The sequence below is a fragment of the Dipodomys spectabilis genome, unplaced genomic scaffold (genome assembly GCF_019054845.1).
Source record: "Dipodomys spectabilis isolate Male_0828 unplaced genomic scaffold, ASM1905484v1 ptg000046l, whole genome shotgun sequence".
NCBI lineage: Eukaryota > Metazoa > Chordata > Mammalia > Rodentia > Heteromyidae > Dipodomys > Dipodomys spectabilis.
This window is the reverse complement of record NW_024870723.1, coordinates 11,296,747-11,324,441: the sequence shown is the minus strand read 5'-3', so window position 1 is coordinate 11,324,441 and position 27,695 is coordinate 11,296,747. Positions and strand designations below refer to the sequence as shown.

The 27,695-nt window shown below is 44.3% G+C and overlaps 1 protein-coding gene across 5 annotated transcripts; it reads right to left on the bottom strand.

Annotated features, from left to right (window-relative positions):
• Positions 1–134: 134 nt before the first annotated feature.
• Rabepk (Rab9 effector protein with kelch motifs) lies at positions 135–27,695 on the bottom strand. 5 transcript variants are annotated; one of them, XM_042678604.1, is made up of 10 exons: positions 27,614–27,695; positions 27,336–27,458; positions 22,945–23,203; positions 20,846–20,904; positions 18,229–18,386; positions 15,040–15,192; positions 7,070–7,231; positions 5,209–5,358; positions 1,783–1,932; positions 135–448 (listed from the first exon to the last, which is right to left on the bottom strand). In XM_042678604.1, the coding sequence occupies exons 4-10, from the start codon at positions 20,896–20,898 to the stop codon at positions 156–158; spliced, it is 1,119 nt and encodes a 372-aa protein (XP_042534538.1). In that variant the 5' UTR covers positions 20,899–20,904; positions 22,945–23,203; positions 27,336–27,458; positions 27,614–27,695; the 3' UTR covers positions 135–155. The 5 variants fall into 5 exon arrangements, with proteins under 5 accessions (XP_042534538.1, XP_042534540.1, XP_042534541.1 ...); XM_042678606.1 differs by lacking the exon at positions 1,783–1,932 and having other exon boundaries at positions 27,336–27,671; XM_042678607.1 differs by lacking the exon at positions 7,070–7,231 and having other exon boundaries at positions 27,336–27,670.

Genomic DNA, 27,695 nt, shown 5'->3' with positions numbered 1-27,695 from the left:
AGAAGCTCAGGGACTGCCAAGGCCCTGAGTTCAAATCCCAGGACTGGCAAAAAAATAGTATCTATCTATTATATAATATATACATCGTAAAGGCAGAAAACAGTGGAAGTTTCACTTTTATGAAATAACAGGAATAATAAAAGTTGTGTATTTTATTAGTCAACTACAGTCACAAGACAATCATCGTAGATTTCCCCTTCTGTATTCATTCCACCAAACACAAAACAGAGCAGTGTGTCAGCCTGATTCTCTTGTGAGTCACCATCTTCGTTGTACACTCTTTTGTCAGTGGAATCCCCTTTCTCATCTTCAAAGTTTAGAGTGACAGAATTCAAGTTGTCTTTCTCAGAGGCAGATGTCACTGACCATGGAATGATGCACATGGAATGGTCCAATCGTCCAGCGGGTAGGAAAGTATCAAATTTAAGCAAGGTCCAGTGCTGCTTTTCTATGTACAGGGGGAAAGAACAAAGGCCTGATTTACTATATGAGCTGAGACACATTAAAAAGGAAAAAAAGGGCTGAGAATGTGGTTTAGTGGAAGAGTGCTTGCCTAGTATGCATGAAGCCCTGGGTTTGATTCCTCAGTACCACATACACTTAAAAAGCCAGAAATGGCACTGTGGCTCAAGTGGTAGTGCTAGTCTTGAGCAAAAGAAGTTCAGGGACAGTGCCCAGGCCCTGAGTTCAAGCCCCAGGACTGGGGGAAAAAAAAACAAGCCAGACACTGGTGGCTCATGCCTGTAATCCTGGCTCCTCAGGAGGCTAAGATCTGAGGATTCACAGTTCAAAGCCAGCCCGGGCAGAAAAGTCCATGAGACACTTATCTCCAATTAGCCTACAGAAAACTGGAAGTGGTGCTGTGGCTCAAATGATAGAGTGCTCTTCTTGAGCTGAAGAACTCAGGGACAGGCCCAGGCCCACAGTTCAAGCCCATGACTACAAAGTAAAAAAAAAAAAAAGAAAAAGAAAAAAAAAGTCACATTGTTAATGCTTTAATGACATTCTCTACAAGCTTAGTGTTTTCTTTCTTCGCAGCACCTGGGGCTTTTACTTATGGCTGGGATGCTGCCCCTGAGCTTTTTCACTTAAGGCTATCACTCTCCCATTTTGAGCCAATTCCACTTTTTTTTTTTTTTTTGATAAGTAGTATTTTATTTTTATTTTTTATTGTGAAAATACTGTACAGAGGGGTTACAATTACATGGGCAAGGTAATGAGTACATTTCTCTCTCTTTTTTTTTTTGGACCCGGTTGTGGGCCTGAACTCTGGGCCTGGGTGCTGTCCCTCAGCTCTTCAGCTCAAGGCTAGTGCTCTACCACTTGAGCCACAGCACCACTTCCGGCTTTTTTTTTTTCCTGCTTATGTGGTGCTGAGGAATCGAACCCAGGGCCTCAGGCATGCAAGGCAAGCGCTCTACCACTGAATCACCTTCCCAGTCCCGGTAATGAGTACATTTCTTATCAAGCATTGTTGCCTCCTCTTTTGTTTCCTCTTCCCATCCCTTCCCACCTTCCACCCCCACTCCCCACCCCCCAATTCCACTTTTATGGTGGTTAATTGGAGATAAGCGTCTCATGGACTTTCCTGCCGGGATGGCTTACAACTGCAATACTCAGATCTCAGCCTTCTGAGTAAGTAGGATTACAGGCATGAGCTACCAGCAGCTTGCCTTAGTTTTCTTAAGATTTAGACACAGTTACCAACTTGAGAAAGGAAAGCACAATGTTATTTTTCTAAGTGTTTCTATTTGATGAAAGACTGGAGTGACACCTGCTCACCTGTGTGATACTGGTACATGGTGTCCAGTGCGCCAGCAGGAGTCATTCCTCCGAAGACATACACATGCTTTCCCACAGCCACAGCTGAGTGGGCAGCACAGCCTGCTGGAGCAGCCCCTGTGGGACTAAGCTGCTGCCACTTCATGTCACCTGCCAGACAGAGATTTGGCACAATATGGGCTAATAAATGGTTTCCAACTCTACTGTTGTTTGCAAACCAATTACTGGAGGTGACCCCTAAGAACGCTTTGAGGTAATGGAGCCAAATGTAATATGTAATATGGGGAAAGGAGCTCAGTGGTCTATAGCTGTGACAAGAATCACAGGGGAGCACAGCGCCAGTGGTTCACATCTGTAATCCTAGCTACTCAGGAGGCTGAGATCTGAGGATCATAGTTCGAAGCTAACCCAGACACTCTTTTTTTATTTTTTATTTTTTTTTTTATTTTTTATTTTTGCTTATGTGGTGCTGAGGAATCGAACCCAGGGCCTCTGGCATGCAAGGCAAGCGCTCTACCACTGAGCCAACTTCCCAGCCCCAACCCAGACACTCTTATTTCGGATTAATCACCAAAAAGCTAGAAGTGGAGCTGTGGTCAAAGTATTAGACTGTGTGTGTGCATGCACAGTCACAGACACACACACACAAACACAGACACACACAATCACAGACACACAGACACACACACACACATAAAAGAATCTCAGGGGATTCTGATGGAGGTGCTCTTTGGAGCACGCTGAGAAATGTGATACAACCTTTTAAAAATTCACAGTTAAGGGGGCTGGGAAGGTGGCTCAGTGGTAGAGCATTTGCCTTGCATACCTGAGGCCCTGGGTTCAATTCCTCAATACCACATAAGCAAAAAAAAAAAGCCAGAAGTGGTGCTGGGCTCAAGTGGTAGAGCGCTAGCCTTGAGCTGAAGAACTGAGGGACAGTGCCCAGGCCCAGAGTTCAAGCCCCACGACCGGACCAAAAAAAAAAAAAACATTCACAGTTAACTGTGCAGAAAGCAGGTAATGTTTTGTATGTACATATGTACACATAACTATGTTTTAATTACAATTCTGGGTGTCTGTGTGGGGAGGGGTTGAGAATATATGTTTCTGTGTGTTATGTGCTGGTCCTGGGGCTTGAACTCAGGGCCTGGGTACTGTCCCTGAGAGTTTGTGCTCAAGGCTAGTGCTCTACCACAGCTCCATTTCTGGCTTTTTGGTGGTTAATTGTAGTCTTGCAGACTTTCCTGCTTGAGCTGGCTTCAAACCGTGATCCTAAGATCTCAGCTTTCTGAGTACCTAGAATTACAGTCGTGAACCACTGGTGTCCAGCTCTTAATGCAATTATTATTATGATTATTTTTTGCCAGTCCTGGGGCTTGGGGACTGTCCCTGAGGGCTTCTTTGGCTCATGGCTCTCTACCACTTGAGACACAGCGCCACTTCTGGCCTTTTCTGTTTATATGGTACTGAGGAATTGAACCCAGAGCTTCATGCATGCTAGGCAAGTATTCTACCACTAAGCCACACTCCTAGCCCCTCTTAATACAATTCTTTAGAAACTTTGAAAGTGCTAGCTAAACACTTCAAAATTTAACAAATCTTATTGAATAGTCATGGCAGCCCTGTGAATTGCTATTACATCTGTTTACCCTTCTTCTTACAGATGAGCATACAAGATAAGAAAAGGAAGAGGCTTGCATTAGACCACCACTACTTGTATGAACTAGACATATACTTAGAGCATCAAAAGGAGCCTCTGATCTAGGGGTGTGGCTCAAGTAGTAGAGTGCCACCCTAGCAAATAAGACCCCAGTTCCACTTAGGAAAAAAAAGAGAAAAAACCAGCAGCAACAGCAAAACTTATGTTCTCTTTACTGCAACTTGCTGCTTTAGCACCTACTGCCATGTTCATGTTTTTTTCCAAACAGGCACTGAAATAAGGTAAACTAGCACTAGATTTTAGGTTTATAGGATACTTTGGGTAGTCAGGACAAAAAAGAAGTAAAAAGAATAAAGAACCCTATTTTTGCCAGGTGGCGATGGCTCACACTTGTAATCCTAGCTACGCAGGAGACTGAGATCTGAGTATCAAGGTTCAAAGCCAGCCTGGGCAGGAAAGTCTGTGAGACTCTTATCTCCAATTAACCACCAGAAAACCGGAAGTAGAGCTGTCACTCAAAGTGGTAGAGCCCTCACCTTGAGTATACACACAAAAAAGTTCAGGGCCAGTACCTGGGCCCTGAGTTTAAGCTCCAGTTCTCTCTCTCTCTCTCTCTCTCTCTCTCTCTCTCTCTCTGGGCCCTGAGTTTAAGCTCCAGGTCTCGGTCTCGGTCGCTCTCTCTCTCTCTCTCTCACACACACACACAAAACCATCTGTGCTGTGCATCAGAAACTCATGTCTGTAATCCTGTCTACTCAGCTGGCTGAGATTTGAGGACTGCGGTTCAAAGCCAACCTAGGCAGGAGAGTCTAGGAGACTATTATCTCCACTTAACCACCAAAAAGTCAAGAGTAAAGCTGTGCCTCAAAAGGTAGAGTACTAGCTTTGAGAAAAGGAAGCTCAGGGACAGGCCCTGAGGGACTGGCACCAAACCCCCCCCCCCAAAAAAAGAAAGAAAGAAAGAAAGAAAAACAGAAAACCAATTTGAAGTGTGGTAGTTTCATCCCTGTAATCTTAGCATTGAGGAGGGTTAAGTCCAGTCAACCTGGCCAGTTTGGCCAAAATTCTGCCCAATGTAGAAATCTCAGTCAGTGTCCCTTCAATTCAGAGAAGTAGAACTTGGTAAAATTCCCAAATACTCTGCATAGGAGTTCCATGTCTCTGCACTTCCTGTAGTCTGGAGTAATACAGAAGCTGTACATTTATGAACAGATATGTGCTCACTCAGTATTTGCCAGATACTATGTATGCTAAGTGCTGGAAATATCCTGGCAAATGAGAAGAAGCCCTTTTCCTAGTGAAGTTCCAACCTGAAGAAATGACCCAGAAAGAGTCTAGATTCTTCAGGGCTCCTCAAGCTCTTCAGATACTTTCCTCTTCCCAGGGTTTTCAACCACTTAGCCTGACCAGAATGTAATTCTGCTCATTCTACTCCACATGTATAACCTGGAGATAGTCCTATCTGCATGGGAGTAATGGCTATTGCCTAAAAGAACTCCAGTAAGGGAACACAAAGCATAATCAATTAATGAAAAGAGTAGGAATGTGGCAGGGTAAGAGATAATAAAGTCCTAAATACATGAGGTGCCAGGAAATGACTACATTTATTGTCATTATTACCTGTTACTATGCACATCACATTGGACAGTATCTAGTGAGGGTTTTGCCAGCTGGTCAAATACACAAGAAAAAAGCTGTACTTTTTTAAAGCACATTAGAAATTTTTTTTTGAACATCTAAGACACTGTGCCCTCTACCCTACTTACTTATATCAATGCAATGAAGATCATCAAAGAATTTGTCCCCTGCCAAGCCTCCATGGATAAAGAGCTGTGTCCCTGCTGCCACCATCACATGACCATGCCGGGGAGATGGAGGATTTCCAAGTGTTTCTGGCTGGAACCAAGTCTGAGTATCTGCAAGAGCAAATTCATTGACATTAAGTGGCAAAGCTACAAAGCAAGAACAAGAGAAGTGTACCCAAGCCTCATTATCACCTCCCAGCATGCAGAGATGATGCAAGCTGCCAGGCAGATCTCCCTCCCTCCCTTTACATACAGGCTAGACAGTTTCAGGGCAGGAGGGCCCACTATCTACCCATGCCAGCTTAGGTATTGGAAAGCCATTTCTTTTTTCTCTTTTATTTTTTGGTGTGTGTGTGTGTGAGGTAAGGTTGGAGCTTAAACTCAGGGTCTGATATCTGTGTCTTACCTTTTTTACTCAAGGATGGTACTTAAGCTACATTTCTATTTCTGCTAGTCCTAGAATTTGAACTTAGGGCTTGAGTGATGTCCCTGAGCTTTTTTTGCTCAAAGCTAGTGCTCTACTACTTCAGCCACAGCTCCACTTCCAGCTTTTTTTGGTCAGTCTTGGGGATTGAACTCTGGGCCTGGTGCTGTCTCTGAGCTGAAGAGCTCTACCATTTGAACTACAGTGCCACTTCTGGTGTTCCAGTGGTTAATTGGAGATAAGAGTCTCACAGACTTTCCTGCCTGGGCTGGCTTTAAACTGTGATTCTCAGATCTCAGTCTCCTGAGTAGCTAGGATTACTGATGTGAGCCACCAGTGCCTGGCACTTGCAGCCTTTTTTTTTGGGGGGGGGGGCGGTCATGGGGTTTAAACTCTAAACCTGGGTGCTGTCCCTGAGCTCTTCAGCTCAAGCTAGTGCTCTATCATTTGAGCCACAGCACCACTTTTGGTTTTCTGGTGGTTTATTAGATATAAGAGTCTCCTGTACTTTCCTCCTCAGGCTGGCTTTGAATGGTGATCCTCAAATCTCAGCCTCTCAGTAGCTAGGATTACAGGTGTGAGCCACCATCTGCAAGCCACTTTCAGCTTTTTTGAAGATAAAATTCTCAAGAACTTTCATGCCTGAGCTGGCTATAAACCACAATCCCCAGTTCTCGGTACCCTGAGTAGCTAGGATTACAGATGTGAGCCACCAGTGCCCAGCTGTTCAAAGTTTTTTTTTTTTTTTTTTTTTGGTCAGTCGTGGGTCTTGAACTCTGGGCCTGAGCACTGTCCCTCAGCTTTTCAGCTCAATGCTAGTGCTCTACCACTTGAGCTATAGTGTCACTTCTGGTTTTCTGGTGGTTTATTGGAGATGAGTTTCACGGACTTTCCTGCCTGGGCTGGCTTTGGACCATGATCCTCAATCCTCGGATCTCAGCCTCCTGAGTAGCTAGGATTATAGGCATGAGCCACCAACACTGGCCTGTTCAAAGTTTTTAAATGGATCATTTATGACTTTTCAAATGCAAATATTGCTCTGGTGAGATTACATTAGCTTTCTTTGCCAAAGAGGACTAGAAATGAGACACTCTTCAGTGTTTTCTTTCTTTTTTTGGTTGGTCGTGGATCTTGAACTCTGGGCCTGGGCCCTGTCCCTTAGCTCTTCAGCTCAAGAATAACGCTCTACCACTTGAGCTACAGCATTACTTCTGGCTTTTTCTGTTTATGTGGTGCTGAGGATCGAACCCAGGGCCTCATGTAAGGGAGGCAAGCATTCTAGCACTTCCCAGCCATTCAGTGTCATTTTCTAATCTTTGCTTCCTTACACTAGGGAAATAGTGGGCCAAGGAGGCCCTGACCAGGTATGTGGCAATCCAAGTGCACTTCAGTTCATACTTGCGTCAAACACATGTAGCTTCATATCCTGAACAGGCTGGGCGCCCCTTTCACCGCCCCCAAAGACATACAGCTTGTTCCCAATAGCTGCTGTTGATGTGTGGAATGTTCTTGGACATGGTGGGGAGTTGGTCACTTCTGGTGTGGTCCATGCCCTGGTTTCTGGTCCAGAGAGAAAAAAGGCATGTGAAATACCTGTGCTGAGAGGCCTCAGACTTTTTATTATTTTATTATTATTATTATTTTAGACAGGCAGGCCTTGAACTCTTGAGCTTCCTGTTGCATTCTCCAGTGTGCCACTATACCAAGATCTGAGCTTGTCTCTTGATGGAACATGGAATGATCACCTTCCTACCCTAATTCTTTTTGTTGTTGTTGTTTTGCAGGTATACTAAGGCTTGAAGTCAGGGCTTGGATTCTGTCCCTGAGCTTTTTTTGCTCAACACTAGTGCTCTACCACTTGAGCCCCATTGCCACTTCACCTTTTTCTGAGTAGTTTAAATAAGAGTCTCACAGACTTTCTGCCTGGGGTGGCTTTGAACTGTGATCCTCATATCTCAGCTTCCTGAGTAGCTAGGATTATAAGCATGAGCTACCGGTACCTGGCTTCCTACTCTAATTCTTTTTTTTTTTTGGTCTGGGCCTGATCTCTGGGCCTGGGCACTGTCCCTCAGCTAGAGCTCTACCACTTGTGCCACCGTGCCACTTCCGGCTTTTTTTTTCCTGCTTATGTGGTGCTGAGGAATTGAACCCAGGGCCTCAAGCATGCAAGGCAAGCGCTCTACCACTGAATCATCTTCCCAGCCCCCTAGCCTAATTCTTGATGATGATAGAATAGTTTTAGGCAGGGAAGAAAAAGGATGATATTTAGAATTTCCTTAGATAGACCAAAATTCAGGACTAAAAAGTCATAAAATACAATTAAGAATGAGGTCAACTGGGTATTGGTGGCTCATTCCTCTAATCCTAGCTACTCAGGAGGCTGAGATTTGAGGATTGAGGTCTGAAGCTAGCCTGAGGAGAAAAGTATATGAGACTCTTATCTCCAATTAACCAGCAGAAAAACTGGAAGTGGAGGAATGACTCAAGTGGTAGAATGCCAACAATGAATGAAAAAGCCAAATATTAGTTTATTCTTTTTTAGAGAAAATAAAGTTGAAATAGACTGTTACTTGTTTATATGATATAGCTAATAAATGGCTAAGTTGGTATTTGAACTCTTTCAGTAACACTAAGGTATCAATATTTTCTTTCTTTCTTTCTTTTTTTTTTTTTGTCGGTCGTGGGGCTTGAACTCTGGGCCTGAGCGCTGTCCCTCAGCTCTTCAGCTTAAGGCGAGCGCTCTACCATTGAGCTACAGCGCTACTTCCGGTTTTCTGGTGGTTTATTGGAGATAGGAGTCTCACGGTCTTTCCTGCCCGGGCTGGCTTTGAACCAAGATGCTCAGATCTCAGCCTCCTGAGTAGCTAGGATTACAGGATTACAGGCGTGAGCCACCAGCGCCCAGCGGTATCAATATTTTCTACTCCTTTTTTTTTTTAAGACCTAAGGACTTGAACTTGGTACCTGGTGCTTTTGCTCATTGGCTAGCACTCTACTAACGGCGCCATACCACTAATTCCTCTACTCTTCTAATTTAAGAATAAAAGCGAGGCTGGGCATTGGTGGCTCATGCCTGAAATCTTAGCTACTCAGGAGGCTGAGATCTGAGGATCACAGTTCAGAGCCAGCCAGGGCAGGAAAGTCCGTGAGACTCTTTATCTCCAACAAACCACCAGAAAACCTGAAGTGGTGCTGTGGCTCAAGTGGTAGAGTGCTTGCCTTGAGCAGAAAAGCTCAGGGACAGCACCCAGGCACAGAGTTCAATCCCCCCACGACTGACAAAAAAAAAAAAAAGAGAGAGAGAATAAAAGTGGGCCTGGGAATGTGGCTTAGATAGATAAATAAATAAAAGCTTATTATCCAGGAGAGGTATAGTAGCTTCTTTCCTTTTAGAATAAAAAATGAATTTTATAGTAACAGATGGATTGGACACATTCTTCGTGCAGAATGATTGGCCTGAGCACTCTTCCATGCCCACTTTCTCACTCAGCCCTAAGAAAATACCCACATTTTTCAAATGAGAAAAAATGAACCTCAGAAGCTTTAAATCCCATCTCCAGATCAGAAATCATATGAGCAGCTGTGCAGGTGGTTTGGAATAGCATCCATCAGAGTCCCTCCCATACTTGCTCCACCATAACACACCAATTATTATTATTTTTTTGGGTCCGGTCGTGGGGCCTGAACTCTGAGCCTAGGTGCTGTCCCTCAGCTCTTCAGCTCAAGGCTAGCACTCTACCATTTGAGCCACAGCACCACTTCTGGCTTTTTTCTTTTTGCTTATGTGGTGCTGAGGAATCGAACCCAGGGCTCATGCATGCAAGGCAAGCGCTCTACCACTGAGCCACCTTCCCAGCCCACCAAGTATTATTTTTTTGCCTGAGAAACTCAGTGTTTTTGGTTAAATGTCTGCATTTAACATACAAAATATTGTATTAAGCATCCATTATATGTTTAATCATGAATCTGGAGACAGAGCAAGTCTCATGCCCATACCCAAAGCACAATGTAGCTATAGCTACAATGAATCTTAGAAGCACTTAGGCACACAGTCAAGCATCAGAACAAATAATCAATAAGGAATCCAGCAGGGCACTGGTGGCTCACACCTGTAATACTAGCTACTGTAATACTAGCTACTCAGGAGGCTGAGATCTAAAGATCATAATTCAAAGAGAGCCCAGGCAGGAACATCCATGAGACTCTTATCTCCAATTAACCACCAGAAACTGGAAGTGACACTGTGACTCAAGTGGTAGAGTGCTAGCCTTGAGCTGAAGAGTTGAGGGGCAGCATCCAGGCCCAGAGTTCAAGCCCCATGACTGACAAAAAAAAAGAAAGAAGAAAAAAAGGAAAAAAATTAACAAGGAAGCCAGGCACCAGTGGCTCACGCCTATAATCCTAGCTACTCAGGAGACTGAAATCTGAGAATTGCAGTTCAAAGTCAGCCTGAGCAAGAAAGTCCATGAGACTCCAATAAACCACTCAGAAAACTGGAAGTGGTGGTGTGGCTCAACTGTTGGAGTGCTCTCTTTGAGGTAAAGAGCTGTGGGACAATGCCCAGGCTCAGAGTTCAAGCCGCATGACCGAAAAAACAAAATTAACAAGGAATACTCATTTACTTGACTTATGCAACTGTAACACCTATGTACATCACCTTTATAATAACAGTAAAATTAAAAATTAAAAAAAAATTTGGGGGCCGGGCGCTGGTGGCTCACGCCTGTAATCCTAGCTACTCAGGAGGCTGAGATCTGAGGATCGCGGTTCAAAGCCAGCCCGGGCAGGAGAGACGGTGAGACTCCTATCTCCAATTAACCACCAGAAAACTGGAAGTGGTGCTGTAGCTCAAGTGGTAGAGCGCTCGCCTTGAGCTGAAGAGCTGAGGGACAGCGCCCAGGCCCAGAGTTCAAGCCCCACGACCGACAAAAAAAAAAAAAAAAAAAAAAATTTGGGCCAGGCGCTGGTGGCTCATGCCTATAATCCTAGCTACTCAGGAGACTGAGATCTGAGTATCACAGTTCAAAGCCAGCCTGGGCAAGGAAAGTCTGTGAGACTCTTATCTCCAATAAACTACTAGAAAACTGGAAGTGGCGCCGTGGCTCAAGCAGTAGAGCATTCATCTTGAGCTGAAGAGTTGAGGGACAGCATCCAGAGTTCAAGCCCCAAGACGTACCAAAAAAAAAAAAAAGAGTCCCAAAGACTTTCCTGCCTGAGCTAGCTTTCAACTGTAGTCTTCATATTTCAGCCTCCTGAGAAACTAGGATCACAGTTGTGGGCCACCAATGTTCTAAACAAAGATGTTCATCACTTAAGTTTTTTTTTTGGGGGGGGGGTGAATAGTAGGGGGCTTGAACTCAGGGCCTAGGCACTGTCCCTGAGCACTTTGGCTCAAGGCTAGCACTCTACCACTTTGAGCTACAGTGCCACTTCCAGTTTTTGAATGGTTTACTGTATATAAGAGTCTCATGGGGAAGTGGCGCTGTAGCTCAAGTGGTAGAGCGCTCGCCTTGAGCTGTAGAGCTGAGGGACAGCGCCCAGGCCCAGAGTTCAAGCCCCACGACCGACAAAAAAATAAATAAATTAAATAAATAAATAAATAAATAAATAGTCTCATGGACTCTTCTGCCCCGGCTGGCTTCAAACCAGAATCTTCAGATCTCAGTCTCCTTAGTAGCTAGGAATACAGGCATGAGCTACAGGCACCTGGCTCACTTTGTTCTTTATAATGAAAAAAGCTAAAAAAAACTTGTAAAAATGTTCAAATAGGGCTGGGAAGGTGGTTCAGTGGTAAAGTGATTGCCTTGCATGCATGAGGCCCAGGGTGCGATTCCTCAGCACCACATAAGCAGAAAAAAGCTGGAAATGGCACTGTGGCTCAAGTGGTAGGGCTCTAGCCTTGAGCTGAAGAGCTGAGGGACAGCACCCAGGCCAGAGTTCAGCCTTCAAAACCAACCAAAAAAAAAAAAAAAGAATTTCAAATACAGGAGAATTATGATAGTGCAATGTTTTTTTTTTTGCTGTTGTTGTTTTTTTTGTCAGTCATGGGGCTTGAACTCTGGGCTTGGGCGCTGTCCCTGCGCTCTTCAGCTCAAGGTGAGCGCTCTACCTCTTGAGCCACAGTGACACTTACAGTTTTCCAGTGATTCATTGGAGATAAGAGTCTCACAGAGTTTCCTGCCTGGGCTGGCTTTGAACCGCGATCCTCAGATCTCAGCCTCCTGAGTAGCTAGGATTACAGGCGCCTGGCTTAGTGCAATGTTCTGTACTAATGAAAACATTGACAAAGGGGCTGGGAAGGTGGCTCAGTGGTAGAGCACTTGCCTTGCATGCCTGAGCCCTGGGTTCGATTCCTCAGCACCACATAAGCAAAAAGAAAAAAGCCGGAAATGGCGCTGTGGCTCAAGTGGTAGAGCACTAGCCTTGAGCTGAAGAGCTGAGGGACAGTGTCCAGGCCCAGAGTTCAGGCTCCATGACCGGACCCCCCTCAAAAAAAAAAAAAAAAAAAAAAAAAGAAAACATTGACAAAGTCCTAGGTTCTGGTATCTCACACCTGTAATCCTAAATATTCAGAAGGTTGAGATCTGGAGGATCCGGTTCAAAGCCACCTCAGGCATTAAAGTGTACAATTAACCAGCAAAATTTACCACTGAAGGTATGGTTCAAGTGGTAGAGCACCAGCAGTAAGCACAAAGCCCAGAGTTCAAGGCAGGGTACCAACATACACTCCTCCCATATACAAAATGTTGAAGAATTGTTGTTAAAACAAAATTACTTATGCAGTGGTTAGTAAAAGCAGATATAAAAGTAGGTATCTAATATGATCTTGTGTCTATAATACTGCACAGAAAAAACAGGGAAAGCAGTATATTAGTCCTCTCTACAAGGGATATGCTCCAAGACTCCTAATGGATATCTATATGTATATTACATACAAGTACATATATATTATATATAGCAGATACATATATACCTGGTACATGCACACACATACATGTATATAGCATATATAATGGTTTTTTCCTATATATACTTATCTGTGATGAAGTCTGACCTATCAATCAGACACTAAGAAATTATCTATAATAATTCACAATAAAAGTTTCTAAAGGGCTGGGAATGTGGCTTAGTGGAAGAATGCCTGCTTAGAATGCATGAAGCCCTGGGTTTGATTCCTCAGTAACACACATAAACAGAAAAAGCTGAAAGTGGTGCTATGGCTAATGTGGTAGAGTGCCAGCCTTGAGCAAAAGAAGCTCAGAAACAGTGCCCAGGCCCTGAGTTCAAGCCCCAAGACTGGCTAAAAAACAGTTATCTAGCCAGGTGCCTGTGGTTCACGCCTGTAATCTTAGTTACTCAGGAGACTGAGATCTGAGGATCATGGTTCAAAGCCAGCCTGTGCAGGAAAGTATGTGACACTCATATCTCCAATAAACCACTAGAAAATGGGAAGTGGCACTGTGGCTCAAGCAGTAGAGCACACGCCTTGAGCTGAAGAGCTGTGGGACAGTACCGAGGCCCAGAGTTCAAGCCCCTGCAACCAACAACAACAAAAAAAGTTATCTAAAACTTAAAAACTGTTCATTTCTGAAATTTGTTCATTTGTTGCTTTGTATTTTTCAGTACTGTGGATGTTAATCAGGGCTTTGTGTATGCCAGGCAGGTATGGAATTTTCCACTTAATATTTTTGGAATCACTAAGTTAGGTAACTGAAGCCAGAGAAAGGTAACCAATAAGAAGGACTGCTGAAAAGCTGAAGTAGAATGTGTGGTTTTTGCAAATGCTTTAACAGCTGATAAAAATTTACATTTGTAAAATTAATATATTGTACTGGTACAAAACAGTTTTAAATTATATTTTGAGAGGCTCCACCCCTCTCCTCCCCAAAAAAAGGACTGCTGAGCAGGGGGCCGGTGGCTCACGCCTGTAATCCTAGCTACTCAGGAGGCTGAGATCTGAGCATCTCGGTTCAAAGCCAGCCCGGGTAGGAAAGTCCGTGAGACTCTTATCTCCAATAAACCACTAGAAAACCCGAAGTGGCGCTGTAGCTCAAGTGGTAGAGCACTCACCTTGAGCTGAAGAGCGTAGGGACAGCGTCCAGGCCCAGAGTTCAAGCCCCACGACCAACCAAAAAAAAAAGGAGGACTGCTGAACACAGAAATATTACTAACAGGGCTGGGAAGGTAGCTCAGTGGTAGAGCGCTTGCCTTGCATGCATGAGGCCCTGGGTTCGATTCCTCAGCACCACATAAGCAGAACAAAATTTAAAAAAAGCCGGAAGTGGCGCTGTGGCTCAAGTGGTAGAGTGCTAGCCTTGAGCTGAAGAGCTGAAGGACAATGCCCAGGCCCAGAGTTCAGGCCCCACGACCAGATCCAAAAAAAGAAATATTACTAACAGCATTTATATAACAAGATTATGGATGCCATTCGAGCACTTCCTAAGACTTTTTTTTTTGTTCTGGTGGGGTTCAAACTCAGGGTCTATGCCCTGTCCCCGAGTCTCTTTTGCTAAAGGCTAGCATTTGATAACTTGAGACACAGCTCCACTGTGTTTTTCTTTTTCTTTTTGTTTTTTTAGTTTAGTGGTGATAAGAATCTCACAGAAATCCCTTCTTGGTCTGGCTTTGAACTACAATCCTCAAATCTCATCCTCCTTAGTTGCTAGAATTGCAGGTGTGAGCCACTGGCCCCTGCAAATATTTCACAATGAATGTAAATGATTTTTTAAAAGAACAGATTAAGGTTTCAAAAAGAACAAAAGGAAAGTCTACCTCCCTAAGGAAGTTCAGCCACCTCCTTCCAGGTGTGATGTTTCAATGTACTTCCCCTACGCTAAACCTGACAGTCAGGAACTTGGCACTCATGGCTAAATGAAACATTCTGAGAGGGAGAGGGTCTATGTAGAGATCTCTTAACTTTCACATTACTGACATTTATATGAGATAACTTTATTGTGGGGCTGTCCTAAGCAACCAGGACATATAGTAGCATCTCTGGCCTTCACTTGTTAGATGTCAGTAGTAATGCTAGTCCCAGCCAGGTGCAATAGGTCAAAAGGTTTTCAGACAAGGCCTGGTGTCTAGTGTGGGCATAACAAGCCCCACTGGAGAACCACTGACCTAGATGACCTGGCTTCTAGCTAGGCTTAGTCATTGACTCTTTGGTGACTGTAGGAAAGCCACATCCCCCTATAGGCCCGAGCAGACCACATGGCATAGCTGTTCCTTTCTTCCAGCTTTGTCATTCAAGCAGGGGATAAATTCCTAGTTCTCTGAAGCCAGCAAAATAAAGTTATTTCAATCTAAATGTGCTGCAATTATTACTGAGTGTGTGAATGATGAAAATTAAATAACCTTTGGCTCCTTACCAGGATTCAGAACTTGGAGACAATTTCGATTTCCTGACTGGTCGGCGCCTCCAAAAATCCAGATGCTGTCAGGTGTGCAGGAAGGAATGAAGCTGGCATGCTCATACCGGGGCAAGAGGCCTTCCCATGTGGCTAAATCCCACTGGTGTGTTTCTAGAAAACATTTCACCTAGTCATTACATTGGGGGCTACCAACTGCTTGCCTTGATTGACAAATTTAGAGAAAGGAGTGAAAATAAGGCCAAAAACGAAACATTAGTCTCTTGAAAGAAATGTTGTCAACCTCCTTGAAATTCCATAGTAGACACTTTGGGACTGTCTGCCTAGCCCATGAAACTTCTTCTAGGGAAGCTATCCCCATTCTCTAAGCATACTGGCAGAGCCCAGTTGACATGTTTGTATAACATCACTACTTTTTAGCTTTAGCTGATAGGGTCACAGGTAGCCACCTGACCTAAAATGGGCCATTGGATTTACTGTTTCTGCTCTCTTCTGAGGCTAAGCAGTATTTCTTTTCTCCTTTTAAAATTTATTTTTATGTCTACAGAAAATAGAGAAGAGCTACAATTGTAGAAGGGAGTTATAAGCTATCATGCTCATTTATGTGTACATTGCTTTTTTTTTTTGGCCAATCCTGGGGCTTGCCCTAAGGGCCTGGGTGCTGTCTCTGAGCCTCTTTATGCTCAAAGCTAGCACTGTACCACTGAAGCCATAGTGCCACTTCTGGCTTTTTCTGAGCTGTTTATTGGAGATAAGAGTCTCAGGGACAAGCCGGGCGCTGGTGGCTCACGCCTGTAATCCTAGCTACTCAGGAGGCTGAGATCTGAGGATCGCGGTTCAAAGCCAGCCCGGGCAGGAAAGACCGTGAGACTCCTATCTCCAATAAACCACCACAAAACCGGAATTGGCGCTGTAGCTCAAGTGGTAGAGTGCTTGCCTTGAGCTGAAGAGCTGAGGGACAGTGCCCAGGCCCAGAGTTCAAGCCCCAGGACCAATAAAAAAAAAAAAAAAAAGAGTCTCAGGGACTTTCTTGCCCTGGGCTGGCTTTGAACTGTGATCCTCAGATATCAGCCTCCTGAGTAGCTAGGGTTACAGGTATGAGCCACTGGCACCTGGTGTACAGTACACTTTTGATCATCATCCTTTCTATCATGTTCCCTCATCCTCCTAGGCTCCATTTCTTACCTTTGGATTCTGCAAAACATCTCCAGTACCTACATAAGAAAATCTCACTCAGCTAGCTAATCAAAAGGCTGAGGTCTAAGATTTGTGGTTTGAAGCCAGCTTGTGCAAGAAAGACTGTGAGACTCTTATCTCCAGTTAACCACCAAAAAAGCTGAAAGTTAACAATCCTTATTTTAGCTAGCAACACGTCTACTGGCCTATGTATTTTGGGGAAAAATACTATACATTGAAAAAAGTAACTATAATTAATAGATTACTACTTAAAAACCATAGGTAGGCCAAACACTGGTGGCTCAGGAGGTTGAGATGAGGATTGTGGCTTGAAGCCAGGTGGGGCAAGAAAATTCTTGACTTTTTTTTTTTTTTTTTTCTGCTTCTGGAGCTTAAACTCAGGGATTGGGTGCTGTCCCTGAGCTTCTTTGTGCTCAAGGCTAATGCTCTACCACTTGCCACAATGCCTATTTTCTCGGAGTAGTTTATTGGAGATAAGTGTCTTACAGGGACTTTTCTGCCTAGGCTGGCTTTGAACCTTGATTCTCAGATGTCAGTCTTCTGAGTAGGGAGGATTACAGTGTGAGCCACCCCTTTTGATACTCTTATCTCCAATTAACCACCAGAAAATTGGAAGTGGAGCTGGGGCTCAAAGCGGTAGAGGACTAGCCTTAAGCAGAAAAGCTCTGGGACAGCACATAGGCCTTGAATTTAAGCCTCATGACCCCCCCCCCAAAAAAAAAAAAAAAAAGAATTTCATTAGATTGTGAACTTACTTGAGGACTGGAGGAGATTCACTGACACTTGATTGCCTAGTTTAGGGAGCAGTGATCCAAATGTCTAGAGAAGAGTAGCAGGGACTACAAGAACTTAAGGGAAAAAGAGCCCCCACAAATAGCAGCCCCAGCTCCATAACATTGTTGCCATGTAGACAGGCAGACCTACTGATGTCAGACTTTTCAAAATTATCCTAAGAAGTCTAAACATTTCTATTTTTGTATGCAGACACCTGCATACTTTGTGTATAAACAAGACTGAAACAACAGCAATGTTATATGGACCTGGGCAAACATGTATATGATTCATCAGTTTTCAACTTCCATCCCTGTGTACATAGTAGTTATTTGTCATTGAAACACTCATAAAATACTTGTTCTGTGCTAGGTGCTCTGGGATTGACATAATGATGAGGAAAATAACCATATTACCTATCTCCAAGGAGCCTGTTTTCTCTTGGGGAAGACAGATTAAAAAAAAAAATCTTGTATGTCAAGGGCTGTAAGGTGGTGGATGGGAGAATATGTGCTATTATGGACATTAGAGGAGTTAGTGCCTAAACTAGACTATAGGTATCAAGAAAAGGCTCTTCAGGTAGAAAGGGACTTTTAATTTGGGATCTGCAGGCTTTTAATTTGGGATCTGTGGTAAGGAAGAAGAAATACTTTCCAAGGAGAGGAAACACTGTGTGCCATGACTAGTAGGGTAGAACTCAAAATGTGTCCAAAGACCTGAAGTTCTATTCAGTACAGCAATGGTGGGTTGAGGAGAACCAAGAAATGTGGTTAGGAAAGGCTTGAAGATAGAGAGTAACGTAATTGGATTTGTATTTAAGACAATATTCACTTTCTAGTGTCTCATGTTTTTTGCCCAAGTCTGGCCTTAGACCACAATCCTCTTACCTATAGCCTACTGTGTAATTTGGATCATAGGTATGTGTCACTGTTGGCTGAGATGGGGGACCTTGAACTTTGATCTTTTTTGTCTTGCTTCCCAAGTAGCTGGGATTACAGGTGTGATCCACTGTAGCTGGCCTGTGATGTTGTGATGTTGTTGTGGTTGTTGTTGGTTTTCTTTCTTTCTTTCTTTTTGTCTGTCTTTCTTTCTAAGAAAGTCTGTCTGTCTATCTTTCTAAGAAACAGCCTTCTCTCTGGTCTGAGCTGTCTAGTATTCTTAGGAATTCTGTTAACAGTTGCTATCCCAAAGCCAGCTGTGTTCCATACCTGTTAATCTTACCTAGATCCAGCATATGTACATCTGAGAAGCTTTGGTTTGGATTTGCTCCTCCAACAATGAAGACTTTCCCTTTCTTGGCATCACCAACAGGGGGCAAATATGAGCAGCTATGGCCAACTCGGGGGCTGGGGCTGTCTCCAAGGGGAATCAAAGTGTACCTGTCAAAGGGAAGATATATTCAGAGGCTTGAGCAGGGAATAAATGTAGCTGTGTATTTTTCATCCCCCATAACATAGAAGCTTCAAATTGGACCCAACAAACCAACACTTCTATGATCAGTAACAGAACCTTCCATTTGCTTATCTTTGGCCTTTTGGTTTTGTCAATCTGATATCACAGTAATCATTTTATTTTTTGTGATATTATGGTTGGGACTCAAGGCCTTCCACTTGCTAGTAGAGCCACGCTACCACTTGAGACATTCTCCATTCCATCTTGTTTATTTTTCAGATATGGTCTGTGCTTTGCCAGCCTTAGACCATGGTTCTTCTACCTATGACCTTCCACATAACTTGGATCACACCACCACACAGTTTGAGGCTCAGGTAGGGTCTTGCTGAAATAGCTTGGAACTGCAATCCTCTCAATTTCCTCCCATGTAGCTGGGATTAGATGAGAGTGAGCTACTATGACTGAATCCATTTCAGAGCAATCTGTTGGGAATGTATGGGTCTAGTAAGGTTTACATCTGATAATAGAAAAACTGGCTGGGAAGGTGGCTTAGTGGTAGAATGCTTACAGAGTATGTATGAAGCCCTAGGGTCAATTCCTTAGAAAAAAACCAGGCACTGGTGGCTCATGCCACTAGCTACTCAGGAGGCTGAGGTCTGAGGACTGCGGTTCAAAGCCAGCTCAGGCAGGAAAGGCTGTGAGAATCTTTTTTTTTTTTTGGTCAGTCGTGGGGCTTGAACTCTGGGCCTGGGCGCTATCCCTGTGCTCTTCAGCTCAAGGCAAGCGCTCTACCACCATAGCACCACTTCCAGTTTTCTAGTGGTTTACTGGAGATAAGAGTCTCATGGACTTTTCTGCCCAGGCTGGCTTTGAACCGTGATCCTCAGATCTCAGCCTCGTCAGCAGCTAGGATTACAGGTGTGAGTCACTGGCTGTGAGAATCTTATCTCCAATTAAGCACCAGAAAACCAGACAGCTCAAGTGGTAGAGTGCTAGCCTTGAGCAAAAGAAGCTAAGGACAGTGCCCAGGTCCTGTGTTCAAGCCTCAGGACTGGCAAAAAAAAAAAAAAAAAAAAGTTGGTAATAGGGAAACAGACATCCAGAAATGTTCATTAGTGTGTCCTGGCACAGCACAATGGTTATAAACATGGTTTATGAAATTTGGAAAGAGCTAGCTCAATTCTCAGCTTGGATACTTTCTTTTTGCTATTATTGGTTGTGGGACTTGTTTTTTTTGTTTTTTTGTGTCCGGTCGTGGGACCTGAACTCTGGGCCTGGGCACTGTCCCTCAGCTCTTCAGCTCAGGGCTAGCGCTCTACTACTTGAGCCACAGCGCCACTTCCGGCTTTTTTCTTTTTGCTTATGTGGTACTGAGGAGTTGAATCCAGGGCCTCATGCATGCAGCCCAGGGGCTTGACTTCTAGTCCTGGGTGCTGTCCCTCAGCTCTTCAGCTCAAGACTAGCACTCTACCACTTGAGCCACAGCACCACTTCTGGTTTTCCAGCTATTTATTAGTGATAAGAGTCTTACAGACTTTTCTACTGGGGCTGGCTTTGAACTGCGATGATCAGATCTCAGCCTTCTGACTAGCTAGGATTGCAGGTGTGAGCCACTAGTGCCCAGCAAGCTTGGATATTTTCTAGATATGTGTCCTTTAGAAATGACTTAACTTTTCTAAATTTTAGTTTCCTTTTAAGTAAAACAAGCACAGAAATTGTTCTCATTTCCAATCCAAAGGAATGCCAGATTGGAGATACTTCTACTTGTCCTGGGGAAAAACTGACACCTCTCTGCAGCCTTTAGTGAGTCCCTCTTCAGCACTGATAACATTTCAGTACCATCACTTGCTTGGTCAAAAGCCCCGTTCACAGACACTGTTTACCTTTGCACTTCTAATGCCTACATAACAGCAGCACCTGTCAGGCCAATGTTAGTTGAATGAAGGGTTGGTTGAATAAACAGCCAAGAAACACTGAAGCCAGTTTAATCTAAATTCAATTCCCTAAAATCTTAAGAATGAATCACAGCTCAAGGGAAGACAGAGCATTGGAGCTGAGGATAACAGATGGTCAGTGCTTTACTCTTTTCGGTAAAGGGATTTTAATAAAATTAACATCTGCTCTGTGGTAATTATTGTGCTTTCCCTCACCCCCCATCTTTTCTCTGAAGACTTTCTCAGAAGTTTGAGTCTAATTCCTAGAAACTGCAGACAATTTCATCTTTATCCCTTCTTATTGGTGATCAAATATGTTAGTAAACTACTTTGAAGTGAAACAAAACCGTGTGTGTGTGTGTGTGTGTGTGTGTGTGTGTGTGTGTGTGTGTGTGTGTGTGTGTGTGTGTGTGTGTGTGTGTGTGTGTGTGTGTGTGTGTGTGTGTGTGTGTGTGTGTGTGTGTGTGTGTGTGTGTGTGTGTGTGTGTGTGTGTGTTAGCTTTCTTACAGACCATATTGCTTTCCTGGGCTTGTCTCCAGGCTCCAAGACTGGCAGCTGCGTCATGATGTCCTATGCATATGAAAGAAAGGCACTTTTTAGACATTTGTGATTATCTTCTTCCTGAAACACAGTACAAATCAGGCTACCTACTCTTTGATATTGTTTCTATTAGAATGTGGACACACTAGCATAAACAATACCCTGGGTTTGATCTCTAACATCAAGCAAGAAAAATTAAAACATTTCATGTTGAATATACCTATTTCTAAGGCCTGGCTAATCTGCATAAGTATCACAAATCATTTAATATATAATCTTTTTTTCCCTCTGTACTGGAATTGAATCAAGGCTTTGAATATGCTAGGTAAGTAATCTGCCATTTGTGCCACATCGGCCTGCCTTTTTATTTGTATTTTTGTTTATGAGATAGGGTCTTGATCATTTTGCCTAGGCTGATCTCAAACTCAGGAACCTCCTGTCTCTACCTTCTAAATACTCGTTTTTTTGTTTTGAGGAGACAGACAGGTGACTGGCAGGTGAACTCAGGACCTTGTGCACACTAGATGAGGTTTACTACCTCTCAGATGAGGCTACCTTCAGCCAATCCAACAAGATTATTTTTTAACACAATCCAACAGGATTATTTTTTTGGCTAACATTGTCTATCTGCCTGTGATTCTCATGGAGGAGGCATATATCAAAATTTCAGAGGCTATAGGTGTTTATGAAAGAATAAAACATTAAAAAATTTTTTTTCAGTCATGGGGCTTGAACTCTGGGCCTGGGCGCTGTCCCTCAGCTCTTCAGTTCAAGGCTAGAGCTCTACCACTTGAGTCATAGAGCCATTTCCAGTTTTCTGGTGGTTAATTGGAGATAAGAGTCTCATAGATGTTCTGACCCAGGCTGGCTTTGAACCTCGAGCCTCAGATCTCAGCCCCTGAGTAGCTAGGATTAAAGGTATGAGCCACTGATGCCTCACTAAGAATAAAACATTTTATGAAGCTGAGAAATACTGAACTCTAGGGCAAATTTTGGCCTTAGCATGGCACAGAAGTCCAGCCATTTGTTCCAGGAATCCACCTCTAAAATCTCTAGCAGTTTCTTTTGCAGACTATTTCATAACCCACAATCTGCATGGCTTCTCTTACCTTTTTCACATAAACCTGAAAACTCCTAGTCAATCTCCAAACCTTAGTTTAAATGTCCCTTCCTCAAAGAAACCTTCCTTGCTTCTTTTGCTTTCCTCTTAATTTCACTCCCCTAACTGACTTCCTTCTGCTCAGGACTCTGACAAGTATCTATTAAGTTACTATCACTGCAGTAATCATTCTGAATGTAATGATGTACTTTAAACTTCAAATCTAGTCTTCACATTCTAGAAACCAATTTTGTAGAGTGCTAGGCCTTATAATTCATTCTGAGAACCTAAAAATGGACCTGCCCTGAGTAGAAGTGAGTAAAGAATGAATTAAGGAAGAAATCAAAGGCTGAGAGCATGGTTCAAGTGGCAGTGTGTCAGCCTAATAAGTGCAAGGTGGGGGCCAACAAGAAACTCCAGTACCAACAAGAAAAGGGCAAACCCAATCTGTGGACCAGTTTCCAGGTATCCAGTGTGGTGGGATCCCAGCGGTGGATTTATAGCAGCCAATCCCATCAATGTGTCTTTCCCTGCCCCTCATCTCTGAATGGCTGGTTGTTTTCAGTCAATGTGCCTTGGTTGGGACTATGGGTGCACCCTTTCCACGTGATTCAGACCCACTCCCTAACCTGTGAGGCTGACCCTCTCCCATGATCAAGCTGCACCCCATTACCTACAGTGGCTTAGGTCAGTCATGGGAGGAGGCTCCCACCAGAGGGAGCTGGACTTAGCACTGGAACCTCAACTAGGGTTGGAAACATAGTGCAGCCAACCGCTGGGCTTCTGCTGAAACTGCCCCGCCTCTGTCCCCCGCATCCGCCTCTGCCCCACCCCAAGGGGCCTGCTAGTATGGGCATCTAGGGAACAACGCTTATGCTTATGGTTGCCAGGTGTTAGCCTGGCCCACTGGCTGTTTCTGGAGCACCCCTGCCTCTGGGGAGAAAAATAAGCCCGGCCACTTGGAAACTTACAAGAGAAATGCCTGGGGTTGAGCATTCACTGGGTGGCCCAAATTCCTTGGGCAGCTGTTGTATCCTACAGGGGCTCACAGTGACTGTGGTTGATAGAAAGGGCTTCTGAAGGGGTAGGAGCCGGGAGCGATCCAGCGTGTGCAGTCTTGAGGCCAGTTCAGGCTTTGGTATCTAATTAAACATCTGACTCATCCCAACAACTGCCATTTGTGGCTAGGCCAGGCTCCAAACATACCCTTGTGCTCCTGGGACTTACAGTCTGACAAAAGAGAGGAAACAAAAAAGATAACAAAACTAGGTATCACTGCAAAGAGTGCAAGAAATAAAATGTTTTTTGTTGTTGTTGTTTTTTTTTTTTTTTGGGGTCCGGTTGTGGGCCTGAACTCTGGGCCTGGGCGCTGTCCCTCAGCTCTTCAGCTCAAGGATAGCACTCTACCACTTGAGCCACAGCACCACTTCCGGCTTTTTTCTTTTTGCTTATGTGGTGCTGAGGAATCGAACCCAGGGCCTCATGCATGCAAGGGAAACGCTCTACCTCTGAGCCACCTTCCCAGCCCTGGTGAAATTTTCTGTTCTTGAGGAAGTTAACTTTTCTCTGGGTTTCAGAGTACTTCTTCTGTAAGACTAACCTTACAAAGTATATCATAGTTGTGTGTGTGCTGGAGCAGAGAATATAATGTCTACACTATGCTCAGCACCCTTTTACTGCCCATACCAGTACTACATCATTTGGGGCATGTTCACCTGAATTATCTCTGACCTATTTCCTAGCCATTGCTTTCCTGTGACTCCTAAAACAGAGATTGCTCACCTATGTCTCATTCAAAGAACCACAGGCTTTCAAATAATCATTATGTCCTAGGAACTGGAGGAACAGCTGGGCTAGCAACAACAGCTATGACAGCTTAGTGGGAAGGAAGACTTGGGTTCAAATCCAAGCCCCGTACTAACCATGAAATGCTGAAATTTGACAAGTTCATCATCCTCTCTAAATCATGACTTCTGTGTACAGAATGGGGAAATAATACCTGATGTGCAGAGAAAGCTACTGAGGATATACTAATATAGGTAAAAAGCCAACTCAAGGAAATTTTTTTTGCTGGTCCTGGGGCTTGAACTCAGGGCCTGGGCACTGTTCCTGAGTTTTTTTTTAGCTCAAGGCTAGCACTCTATCACTTGAGACACAACACCAGTTTATGTGATACTGAGGAATTGAACCCAGGACTTGATGTATGCTAGGCAAGCACTCTACCACTAAGCCACATTCCCAGCCCTCAGGGAAAACTTGCCACAGTGCCACTTCAGGTTTTCTGGTGATTAAAGAGTCTCACGGCTGGCTACAAGTGGCTCACGCCTGTAATCCTAGCTACTCAGGAGGCTGAGATCTGAGGATTGCAGTTCAAAACCGGTCAGGGAAGGAAAGTCTGTAAGAGTCTCTTTTTTTTTGGGGGGGGGGCAGTCATGGGGCCCTAACTCTGGGCCTGGGTGCTGTCCCTCAGTTCTTCAGTTCAAGGCTAGCGCTCTACCACTTGAGCCACAGCGCCACTTATGGCTTTTTTCCTTTTGCTTATGTGGTGCTGAGGAATCGAACCCAGGGCCTCATGCATGCAAGGCAAGCACTCTACCAACTGAGCCACCTTCCCAACCCCTGTAAGAGTCTTACCTCCAATAAACCACCAGAAAACTGGAAGAAGCTCTGTGGTTAAAGGGCACTAGCCTTGAACTGAAGAGCTGAGGGACAGTGCCCAGGCCCATAGTTCAAGCCCCACAACTGACAATGTTCTCCCCCACCCCACCCCCAAAAAAAAAAAGTTTCAGGGACTTTTCTGCCCAGGCTAGCTTTGAGCCATGATCCTCAGATCTCAGACTTCTGAGAAGCTAGGATTACTGGTGTGAGCCACCGGCACCAGGCAAGAAGTTTGTTTTTTTTTTTTTTTAATGTTAAGATTGAACCCAGAGACTTGTACAAACTAAGTAAGCATTCTACTATTATTGCTAATTTACCATTAAGCCACATTCCTAGCCTTAGCTTTTTTTTTTTTTTTTTGGGTCCAGTCGTGGGGCCTGAACTCTGGGCCTGGTCACTGTCCCTCAGCTCTTCAGCTCAAGGCTAGCACTCTACTGCTTGAGCCACAGTGCCACTTCTGGCTTTTCTTTTCTGCTTATGTGGTGCTGAGAAATCGAACCCAGGGCCTCATGCATGCAAGGCAAGCGCTCTACCACTGAGCCACCTTCCCAGCCCGCCTTAGCTTTTATTTTAGAGACAGTTTCACTATGTACTACAGGCTGGCCTTGAACTCATTATCCCACTGCCTCAGCTTTCCCAGTGCTGAGATTATGTATGCACCATGCATTCATTACCACGTCTGGTTCACTGTAGTCCAATGGGATTAGAAATAGAGATTAGTGGTAGAGTGCTTGTCAGGCCTGGGGAAGACCAAGCGTTTGTTACCTGATACCATTAAACACAAATATTTAGGCCATTGTCTCAAGAATACACTTTAGAGGGGCTGGGAAGGTGACTCAGTGGTAGAGCGCTTGCCTTGCATACATGAGGCCCTGGGTTCGATTCCTCAGCACCACATAAGCAAAAAGAAAAAAGCCGGAAGTGGCGCTATGGCTCAAGTAGTAGAGTGCTAGCCTTGAGCTGAAGAGCTGAGGGACAGCACCCAGGCCCAGAGTTCAGGCCCCACAACCAGACCCCCCCAAAAAAATACACTTTAGAGTAAGTATTAAGTCCTTAGAGATTCAATTATTATTATTTTTTGCCAGTTCTGGGGCTTGAACTCTGGACCTGGGCACTGTCCCTCAGCTCTTCAACTCAAGGCCAGCGCTCTACCACTTGAGCCACAGCGCCACTTCTTCGTATGTGGTGCTGAGGAATCAAACTCAGGGCCTCATACATGTGAGGCAAGCACTCTACCACTGAGCCACCTTCCCAGCCTAAAGTTTTATTTTTATTATTTATTTATTTTTTTGGTAGGTTGTGTGGCTTGAACTCTGGGCTTGGACGCTGTCCCCATGCTCTTCAGCTCAAGGCAAGCACTCTACCACTTGAGCCACAGCGCCACTTCCGGTTTTCTAGTGGTTTATTGGAGCTAAGAGTCTCATGGACTTCCCAGCCTGGGCTGGCTTTGAACGGAGATCCTCAGATCTCAGCCTCCTAAGTAGCTAGCATTACAGGTGTTAGCCACCGGTGCCTGGCCTGAAGTTTTATTTTTATTTATTTATCTTTTGGTCGGTTGTGAGGCTTGAACTCTGGGCTTGAGTGCTGCACCTCAGCTTTTCAGCTCAAGGCTAGTGCTCTACCACTTGAGCCACAGCGCCACTTCCAGCTTTTTCTGCTTATGTGGTGCTGAAGAATGGAACGCAGAGCCTCATGCATGCAAAGCAATCACTCTACCACTGACCCACCTTCCCAGCCCCTCTGCTGAGCTTTTTCCTTAGCAGGTATCACTTCCTATTATTCTATAAGTCATTTATTGTTTGTCTTCTATCGTCCCTAGCATATAAATTACAGATTGAGAATAGAGAAGGTTCTGTATTGTGTTGACTGAATATACAAAATGCCTACAATGGTAGCTGAGATATAAGTATTGGTCAGTAGACAATTGTAAAAATGAACTATTAAGGCTCAAATAGAGTGCTAGCCTTTAGTAAAAGAAGCCTAGGGACAGTCCTCAGGTCCTGAGTTCAAGCTCCAGGACTGGTAAAATAAATAAATAAATTAATTAATTAAAATAAAACTAGTATTAAAGGTATACTGAGTGCCAGATCCTTTTTTTTTTTTTTTTTTTTTTGAGGAGGGATGTTACTTGGTCTTAAACTCAGGGACTGGACACTATCTGTCTGCCTGTCCCTTACCTTTTTTTACTGAAGGTTAGTGCTCTATCACTTGAGCCACAGCTCCATTTCCTACTTTTTTGGAGATAAGTATCTCATGGACCTACCTACTTGAAGTTGGCTTCAAAATGCAATCCTCAGTCCTCAGCCTCCTAAGTTGCTAAGTTTATAGGCATGAACCACTGGCACCAGGTCCCAGGTACTGTTTTTAGCACTGGGACTACAACAAAAAGCTCCCCGCCCTGGAACTCAAGTGAAAGTATCCTTAAGTCTGTAACCTGTTTTCCAATCTTGGCTCCACTGTCAGTTGCCTGTGGGATTTGGGGCAAATCATTTAATGAGTCTAAGCTTTCCAATCCTATCAATCGTTAGAAAGATAAAATGGGAGGGAAAAGCAATATTTGTATAGCATTTAGCATAAGTCTCAACATTTTCTTTCCTTCTTTCCTGAGGACTGGAGGTCTGACTTGGGTGCCGCAGGTCTAGGCAGGACCTTCACAAGGCCTTGGAAGGTACTTCCCAGGTAAGGCTGCAACAGCCAGGCTTACCCAATTTTTTATCTGAAGATGTTGAGTGCTTCACAGGGTCGGAATAAGAAACCAGGGAATGTTCAGTTTCCCAAATCGCCGTTTTCTCTCGGAAATGCGTCGCCAGGTTCCCCCGAAATGAATCTGGAGGAAAAAAGGTGAAATAAAAACCAAAATAAAAATAAGAGTAGTCAGCCGTAGCTGAGAACTACAAGTCCCAGCATTCCTCGAGACCAACAATTACGGGTCCCAGTTAGTTTTGTAGGCCTGAACGACTGGGGCTCTCTCTCGGCCGGTACCCCGGGTTCAGCGAAGAGGGCCTAACGCGTCGGGAAGTTTCCGGGGAGAAGCAGGTCAGGCTCCGACGTCACTACGCAGACG

What these genes read in the sequence shown, in the direction of transcription:
- Rabepk (XM_042678604.1), bottom strand. Translation starts at nt 20,898, where the DNA reads ATGACGCAGCTGCCAGTCTTGGAGCCTGGAGACAAGCCCAGGAAAGCA. An exon ending in GCTACATGTGTTTGACGCAA is followed by an intron (nt 5,359 to 7,069) that starts GTATGAACTGAA and finishes TTGCTCTTGCAG; the next exon opens with ATACTCAGACTTGGTTCCAG. An exon ending in CATGTACCAGTATCACACAG is followed by an intron (nt 449 to 1,782) that starts GTGAGCAGGTGT and finishes CCCTGTACATAG; the next exon opens with AAAAGCAGCACTGGACCTTG.